Source organism: Salvelinus alpinus, chromosome 21 (genome assembly GCF_045679555.1).
Source record: "Salvelinus alpinus chromosome 21, SLU_Salpinus.1, whole genome shotgun sequence".
NCBI lineage: Eukaryota > Metazoa > Chordata > Actinopteri > Salmoniformes > Salmonidae > Salvelinus > Salvelinus alpinus.
In genome coordinates this window covers 51,652,207-51,662,163 of record NC_092106.1, presented here as the reverse complement: position 1 = coordinate 51,662,163, position 9,957 = coordinate 51,652,207, and the positions used below count along the sequence as shown (strand labels likewise).

General features: G+C 42.9%; 1 protein-coding gene across 1 annotated transcript; it reads right to left on the bottom strand.

The window, feature by feature from the left end:
• Positions 1 to 763: 763 nt before the first annotated feature.
• LOC139548450 (protein FAM181B) lies at positions 764 to 4,014 on the bottom strand. Its single transcript, XM_071358159.1, has one exon. It carries the CDS (start codon positions 3,545 to 3,547, stop codon positions 2,072 to 2,074), a length of 1,476 nt encoding a protein of 491 aa, XP_071214260.1. The 5' UTR covers positions 3,548 to 4,014; the 3' UTR covers positions 764 to 2,071.
• Positions 4,015 to 9,957: the final 5,943 nt, after the last annotated feature.

Sequence of the window (9,957 nt, the reverse complement as noted above, 5' to 3'; positions counted from 1 at the left end):
TCAACCGGAGGTTTGAATACGGTAGACTACCTGGTCATGGTCATTAACCGGAGGTTTGAATACGGTAGACTACCTGGTGATGGTCATCAACCGGAGGTTTGAATACGGTAGACTACCTGGTGATGGTCATCAACCGGAGGTTTGAATACGGTAGACTACCTGGTGATGGTCATCAACCGGAGGTTTGAATACGGTAGACTACCTGGTGATGGTCATCAACCGGAGGTTTGAATACGGTAGACTACCTGGTGATGGTCATCAACCGGAGGTTTGAATACGGTAGACTACCTGGTGATAGTAAATCAACCGGAGGTTTGAATACGGTAGACTACCTGGTGATGGTCATCAACCGGAGGTTTGAATACGGTAGACTACCTGGTGATGGTCATCAACCGGAGGTTTGAATACGGTAGACTACCTGGTGATGGTCATCAACCGGAGGTTTGAATACGGTAGACTACCTGGTCATGGTCATTAACCGGAGGTTTGAATACGGTAGACTACCTGGTGATGGTCATCAACCGGAGGTTTGAATACGGTAGACTACCTGGTGATGGTCATCAACCGGAGGTTTGAATACGGTAGACTACCTGGTGATGGTCATCAACCGGAGGTTTGAATACGGTAGACTACCTGGTGATGGTCATCTTGAACCTCAAAAGGAAATAAATCGGCTTTGAACAAAATGTCAGAACACTTCTCAACCACCTTTAGACTGATTCAAGTTCAGATCCATGAGACTGTAATAATTACAAAATGTAAACCATTTTCAAGGGCTTGTTGCACTGTTTAATAATCAGATGTGACTTTAAAAACTGGATTCTTATAATTGAACGTAATATCTGGTGTTTTTAAAGTATCGTCTTGATGTCACTCCGCCTTCTTGTCCACTGTGAGCATGAATTAATTCACATCAAAATACATATTGAAATTGACTGGCATGGGTAATACAACGTTTTTTCATTAGGGGTGAATTAACTTTCAGTTTTACGAGCATTAGAGTACATGAGAAAACCAAATCTGAACATTATTCTTATTCAAAGATCGCCAAGGAAAGATCGCCAAGGACTGTTTACTCTGTTACCATTTGGCAAACGGTATCGGAGTATCATGTCTCGGACCAACAGGCTCAGAGACAGCTTCTACCACCAGGCCATCAGACTGCTGAAAAGTGAAACCAAGCCGTCTCCCTGCACAGATCTGCACCTTAGAGACTATATGCACCATAGATATTATTTGCACAGACTACCAGCACATTCAACCCTTACACACAAGCACACAGTCTTGTTTTACTAACCTTGTGGAGACACAATTGATTCCCATTCAAAATCATATTTTCCCTAACCCTAACCTCAACTCTATCTCTAGAAATATCCTTTTCCCTTGTGGGGGACCGGCAAAATGTCCCCAGCTGGTCAACTTTTTGTTTGTTTACTATTCTTGTGGCTCCATGTCCACAATCACACACTCGGAACTCTCTCTCTCTCTCTATATATATATATATATATATATATATATATATATATATATATATATATATATATATATGTCAGTATATATGTATATATATATATATATATATATATATATATATATATATATATATATATATACATACACACACACACACACACACACACACACACACACACACACACACACACACACACACACACACACACACACGCACACACACACAGAGAGAGAGAGAGAGAGACCCACACACACACACACACACACACACACACACAGTCAATGTTACTGTTTAATTATATACTATTAATTCCACTACCCACTTTATATTTGTAAATACCTACATTATCAATATGCATACTACTTCATATATTACTACTACTACTACTTGTTATTACTGATTATTGATTAAATGTTCTGCGTTTTCGAGGGAGCTCTAACACTGCACCTTTTATACCTGCTGGAAAATGTGTCCGTGACAAATACAAATTAGATTAGACCGTATCTCAATCTGTAGCTCTGGTCAATAGCAAGCCACACTAACATTTTAGATCAGAACTACTCAACTTGTAGTCCCAAAAACAGTACTGATGTCTTATCAGAGAGAAGAGAAGTCCCTTGTGTTGTAACTACCACTACTCAGACCATATGAGACCTGAGACACAGAGCATTCTGGGAAGAAGTTGGGGAAGGCCAGAGTACACAGTGAGTTATTTTCCTCTGTAGTCACAGAGGAATCAGACACAGAGTGACAGTACAGGGGTGTCTGTGTTCCTGGTCCCGTCCGTACGCCCTCTCCTGCTTGGCAGTACAGGGGTGTCTGTGTTCCTGGGCCCGTCCGTACGCCCTCTCCTGCCTGGCAGTACAGGGGTGTCTGTGTTCCTGGTCCCGCCCGTACGCCCTCTCCTGCCTGGCAGTACAGGGGTGTCTGTGTTCCTGGTCCCGTCCGTACGCCCTCTCCTGCTTGGCAGTACAGGGGTGTCTGTGTTCCTGGGCCCGCCCGTACGCCCTCTCCTGCTTGGCAGTACAGGGGTGTCTGTGTTCCTGGGCCCGCCCGTACGCCCTCTCCTGCTTGGCAGTACAGGGGTGTCTGTGTTCCCGGGCCCGTCCGTACGCCCTCCCCTGCCTGGCAGTACAGGGGTGTCTGTGGTCCTGGGCCCGTCCGTACGCCCTCCCCTGCCTTCTTAGAAGGAGAAGAGGTACTCCAAGGCTCTGTATACAAGAATCCTCCCACTAGATGGTGAGGGTCGTAGGGCGAGACCTGGTCTGTTATGTCCTGAGTCTGCTGGTGCTGGAGGATCCTACTGGGCAGGCCCCGAGTCTGAAACAAGTCCTGGTCGATGATCCTACTGGGCAGGCCGCGAGTCTGAAACACGTCCTGGTCACTGAGCATGTTACTGTAGTCCGGCCCCAGCAGGTCAAAGAAGTCCGGGTTCCCCCCTCCCCGTTCCAGATCACCCAGGAACGTGCCCGAGGTGGACGTGACTCGGGAGGTGGTGGTGGTGATGGCCGGCTCAGTGAAAAAGGATGGGGGAAGGTTACGGTGCCTCAGGGGAGGCTTCTTGGCTCTCTCCCCCCTGACAGGCTCCTTGACCGAGTTAAAGAGGGCAGCCAGACTCTTGGTCTGGAGGTTGGCCTGTAGTCCGTCGCGCTTGTGGACGGGTTTGCCTTGCTGGAATGGGCTGGGCTGGGTCTGAGGCTGGGTCTGAGGCTGGGTCTGGGTGGGAAAGCCAGAGCCTTTTCTCTTGTTGGCCCCTGCCCCTGGAGCTGCTGCTGGGTTCCCTGTTGGACTGATGAAACCTGTACATCTCTTGATCTGCTTCTGCAGGTACTTGCGGTGGTTGACTTTCCTTTTAGACTTCACTGGCTTATCCAGAGCCAGTTTAATGTTGCTGGAGGCTGAGTCTATGAAGCTGAGCAGATTCCTGGTGGTTTCTTTGTATTCTCCTCTCTCCTCACTCTCCTCCAGCAGACTCCCGTCCAGGCTCTGATCCATGTCGTACTCCATCATGACCGACCCAGGGAAACAGAAGTTGATGAACGGAGAGTTCATGATTGCAGTTTGAACAGCCATTACTATTCTGTTTCTAAACACTGCGGCCTCGATGGCCTCGCCCTCAGCTTTCGCTGCTGCCGCTCCAGGCTACTGTTGCCAGTCCAAAATATAAAGAGCCTCTTCCTCGTCACAGCACGTCTTCTTGTCCTGTGTCTGGGTAATGTTGGCACCTACAAGAAGCAAAATCAGATATTCGATATCAGACTGTCACAAGACACTAGTCCCAGGGTAGCTTCCCAGTGTGCAAAAGTGGTTGAGAATATGTATTCTCAACGTCTTTTCAACCAAAAATAGGTATTTTCAGCGTCTTTTTAGCGTCTTTTTGCTCATAGGGTTGGTCCAAACCTAATTGTGAGGCTTGGACATGCAGCTCCTGTGCATTCCACTCCTTTCCTCTCCACTTTTCCACTCCACAGCAGAACAGAGACTGAACTGAGGGAACAGACACTTGTTGTTTGTGGAAAGCAAATCTGACGGAGAGAGAGAGAGTGATCTTTCAGGGGGCGGGGCTAGATGATGTCAGAACATCAAAGGGGAGGGGCAGAGGGACCCCGGGACTTAACTCTTTGCTTACGCCTGACCACCTGCAACTAAGAGAGATTTGTCTGAGCTTCCCCGCTGTGTCTCAAGACAATAGCCAGTGGTAGGGTTGGTTGGATCCCTCTTCCTCCTCCTTTCACTGTTTATGTGTGCTGTGAACCCAAACCGGTCTTATGAAACTTGAATATGTTAGGCTACTATGGAGGTGAAACTAGAATATCACTTTAGAGCAATGTAATTCTTTTGGAAATTGGGTTTTATGTTGTTTTATAATAGTTAGTTACATTTATAATATTTTATTTCTAAAACCATTGTCCCAGTGCTATGTAGACATTATTTATCTTGTGCTCTTAAAAATATATATATATTAGCATTATGTACATGTCTTCATTCATACCAGCTTGATTGTTGGGTTTACAGGCAAGACTTGCTATTTTTACCATCTCATCACACACCGAGAACACACCAAACTATGTCATCAACACCAAGAACACACCAAACTATGTCATCACACACCAAACTATGTCATCAACACCAAACTATGTCATCACACACCGAGAACACACCAAACTATGTCATCAACACACCGAGAACACACCAAACTATGTCATCAACACACCGAGAACACACCAAACTATGTCATCAACACCGAGAACACACCAAACTATGTCATCAACACACCGAGAACACACCAAACTATGTCATCAACACCGAGAACACACCAAACTATGTCATCAACACCAAGAACACACCAAACTATGTCATCAACACACCGAGAACACACCAAACGATGTCCTCAACACCGAGCACACACCAAACTATGTCATCAACACACCGAGAACACCAAACTATGTCATCAACACACCGAGAACACACCAAACTATGTCATCACACACCGAGAACACACCAAACTATGTCATCAACACACCGAGAACACACCAAACTATGTCATCAACACACCGAGAACACACCAAACTATGTCATCAACACCGAGAACACACCAAACTATGTCATCAACACACCGAGAACACACCAAACTATGTCATCAACACCGAGAACACACCAAACTATGTAATCAACACACCGAGAACACACCAAACTATGTCATCAACACCGAGAACACACCAAACTATGTCATCAACACCGAGAACACACCAAACTATGTCATCAACACCGAGAACACACCAAACTATGTCATCAACACACCGAGAACACACCAAACTATGTCATCATACACCGAGAACACACCAAACTATGTCATCACACACCAAACTATGTCATCAACACCGAGAACACACCAAACTATGTCATCATACACCGAGAACACACCAAACTATGTCATCAACACACCGAGAACACACCAAACTATGTCATCAACACACCGAGAACACACCAAACTATGTCATCAACACACCGAGAACACACCAAACTATGTCATCATACACCGAGAACACACCAAACTATGTCATCACACACCAAACTATGTCATCAACACCGAGAACACACCAAACTATGTCATCATACACCGAGAACACACCAAACTATGTCATCAACACACCGAGAACACACCAAACTATGTCATCAACACACCGAGAACACACCAAACTATGTCATCACACACCGAGAACACACCAAACTATGTCATCAACACCAAACTAATCCTGGTGCCAAAACATGTATCTCTATAGTATCTGGGATCAATTATAACTAATCCTGGTGTCCAAACATGTATCTTTATAGTATCTGGGATCAATTATAACTAATCCTGGTGCCAAATCAGATATCTCTATAGTATCTGGGATCAATTATAACTAATCCTGGTGCCAAAACATGTATCTCTATAGTATCTGGGATCAATTGTAACTAATCCTGGTGCCAAAACATGTATCTTTATAGTATCTGGAATCAATTGTATCTCTATAGTATCTGGGATCAATTGTAACTAATCCTGGTGCCAAAACATGTATCTTTATAGTATCTGGGATCAATTATAACTGATCCTGGTGCCCAAACATGTATCTTTATAGTATCTGGGATCAATTCCCAAATATAACTCTACTATTTAAGATTATCTTCCAGTTTGTTTCCGTGTCTTAATCTGCTCATGGAACTAAAGTTGGAAGTTGATTTCTTGTTGGTGCGTGGTCATGTCGGTGAATTCCCAGAGCAGTGGGAATTTTTTGCTCGGTCCTGACAACTATTATAGCTGGTCTTTGACATACAGCCCTACAGGGTCTAAAGAGCCTCTATTCTCCCCCAGCCTCTGAAAGGGAGCTTTGTGCCAGGGATTCATTAAAGTGCACCTCACAGCCCCACAGTAAAATAGCCCCCCTCAATAATGAACAGTCGATTTAACTGGAAAAGCTGGCGGAGCTGTTAAATTAAAGGGGAAATAAAGTGGTGGTTTAAGCTCAGTGTGCCAGAAGAAATGTTGACCTTAAGAAATACAGCCCCTGGTATGAAACTGCTTGCTGTTCCTGCTTCCTGCTTACGGCTTCTGCTTACCGCTGTAAACAATAATAGGTTTACAGGAAGTCTCTTGGCTAACGGTGAATAGTGAATATCCAGAACACACTGAAAGGTGCCGTATGGGTTCTAGGTCTGCCTGGGAGTTTCACTGTGCCAAAGCTTGATCCTGATTTAAGTGAAAACGCTGAAAGGAGGAAATAGTATCAGGGCTTGTTAGGGACGGAATAATTACAAAAGGGTCGGATGGAGGATAGATAGTTCCACAGTAAACAAAAAAGAAAAAGAGATGGACCTATTTGAAGTAAAAATACAAATGTGTCTCACATCATTAACAAGCCTACAAGCTATTTTCTTTTAACGAGCATGTTTAGAAATCAATCATTTTCTATTAACGATACACTCATTTATATTAAAGCTCCCGTGCAGTCTTTGTAATTGTATATTTAAATCATGAATGTAAGTCTAATACATCACTGTGTGTGTGTGTGTGTGTGATGAATGAAAATAGAAACTAATTTGAAGATATTTCCATACACTGCCTTGATTGGCTGATAGGATGGTCTAGAACCCACCCACTTACCCAGAAGAACAGTCATTGGTCTATTACAAACAGATCACATAGAGACGTCATGATGTGGGCCAAACCTTCCATCCCACTTGAACAGGCTGAAATTCCAGGCATATTTTTTAAAACAGCACTTAAAACAAAAAGGGCACTATCATCACTTTTACAATTTCAGTGTCTTATTTCACCTCATAGTGTGGAAATATAATTATAACATTTTATTTTTTAACTGCACTGCCCCTTTAAATCATTTGGGCTTTTATGAAATAATGTTGGAAATCTGGCTTATGTTATTGCATTTTACAGCCTACACTCTCTCTCCTCTCTCCTCTCAGCTCTCTCCTCTCAGCTCTCTCCTCTCAGCTCTCTCCTCTCAGCTCTCTCCTCTCTCCTCTCAGCTCTCTCCTCTCAGCTCTCTCCTCTCAGCTCTCTCCTCTCAGCTCTCTCCTCTCAGCTCTCTCCTCTCAGCTCTCTCCTCTCAGCTCTCTCCTCTCAGCCTGGTCTGAGGCTCAGTTAGTATAGCTGTTTTTGGTCCTTGCAACAGAATTCCCAAGAATGGATTCTTTCTTTTTTCCCTTTTCTTGAAAGTGCATTTTAAGGCAGTGAATCATTTAGAGCTGGGAGACGGAGAGGAGGGAGAGAGAGGTTCTGAGCTCTTTGAAAGAAGAAGGGTCCATCGAGAAACTGTTATTCTCATGTAAATTCGTGTGGACGGAAAAAAAAGGGGACAGTGAAAGTGATAGTACTGATCTAATTATCTGTGGCCCCAACACAAGACCCGGTCTGAATGAGATGCTCAGAATAGCTGCTGACATGGAAGCACAATAAACAGGACAACGTAGAGCTTCTGTAAAAAAACTAGCTTTTCTCATCAGGCCTTTATGGGGTGTTCTCTCTCTCTCTCTCTCTCCCTCTTCTCTCTCTCCCTCTTCTCTCTTCTCTCCCTTTCCCTCTCCCTCTTCTCTCTCTCTCTCTCTCTCGCTCTCTCTCTCTCTTCTCGCTCTCCCTCTTCTCTCTCTCCCTCTTCTCTCTCTCCACTCTGTCTCTTTCCCTCTCTCTCTACCTCTCTCTCTCTCTCTCCACTCCATCTCTTCCTCCTCTCTCCACTCTCTCCACTCTCTCCCTCTCTCCACTCTCTCGCTCTCTCTCTTTCTTCCTCCCCTCTCTCTTTTCTCTCTCTCTTTACAGCAAAGCAGGGTATTTAAAAGAGATATTCATAGCATCTCACACCTCTATTCTTAAATGTCGACAGCAGCAGGAGAGAAAAAGAGGCAACAGAAATAAGTGAATATGACATGATAATGAGGTCATATACAGTATCCACATTCATGGAGCAAATCTCTGGTTCTTTTTTTTTAGCACTTCTATCAAACATCACAGACAACAATGCCAACATCTTTGTAGTGCCCTATCTAGGGTGTCATTTGGGACAACCATTGCGGAGGGGGGATACCCCCCCCCCCCCCACCCCCGTCTAACTCACAAGCCTTGGTTTTTGTTCTGGCCGGTCATTCAGAGCTCCCGGCCTGATGCTCTGATTCCAGAAACCATACGCTATAGTCACGTTAAGGGAGAGAGGATGAGAGGGGCTGGGCTGGCAGGAGAAACACACGTTAAAAGAAAGAGACCAAGGAGATTTATTGTTAACTTGCTGAGATGCAAGACTGCCTAGTACCCGCATTTACTGTATGGAGGATACAAATACTTTGTGATGACTTATTCTGATGCACAGTGACTTAACAGTCTGTTATTACATAGAAACAGTCTGTTAGTGTTATTACATAGAAACAGTCTGTTATTACATAGAAACAGTCTGTCATTACATAGAAACAGTCGGTTAGTGTTATTACATAGAAACAGTCTGTTAGTGTTATTACATAGAAACAGTCTGTTAGTGTTATTACATAGAAACAGTCTGTTAGTGTTACTACATAGAAACAGTCTGTTACTGTTATTACATAGAAACAGTCTGTTATTACATAGAAACAGTCTGTTACTGTTATTACATAGAAACAGTCTGTTATTACATAGAAACAGTCTGTTACTGTTACTACATAGAAACAGTCTGTTATTACATAGAAACAGTCTGTTACTGTTATTACATAGAAACAGTCTGTTATTACATAGAAACAGTCTGTTACTGTTACTACATAGAAACAGTCTGTTATTACATAGAAACAGTCTGTTATTACATAGAAACAGTCTGTTATTACATAGAAACAGTCTGTTAGTGTTATTACATAGAAACAGTCTGTTATTACATAGAAACAGTCTGTTATTACATAGAAACAGTCTGTTATTACATAGAAACAGTCTGTTACTGTTATTACATAGAAACAGTCTGTTAGTGTTATTACATAGAAACAGTCTGTTAGTGTTATTACATAGAAACAGTCTGTTAGTGTTATTACATAGAAACAGTCTGTTACTGTTATTACATAGAAACAGTCTGTTACTGTTATTACATAGAAACAGTCTGTTATTACATAGAAACAGTCTGTTATTACATAGAAACAGTCTGTTATTACATAGAAACAGTCTGTTACTGTTATTACATAGAAACAGTCTGTTAGTGTTACTACATAGAAACAGTCTGTTACTGTTATTACATAGAAACAGTCTGTTAGTGTTATTACATAGAAACAGTCTGTTATTACATAGAAACAGTCTGTTATTACATAGAAACAGTCTGTTACTGTTATTACATAGAAACAGTCTGTTATTACATAGAAACAGTCTGTTATTACATAGAAACAGTCTGTTAGTGTTATTACATAGAAACAGTCTGTTAGTGTTATTACATAGAAACAGTCTGTTAGTGTTATTACATAGAAACAGTCGGTTAGTGTTATTA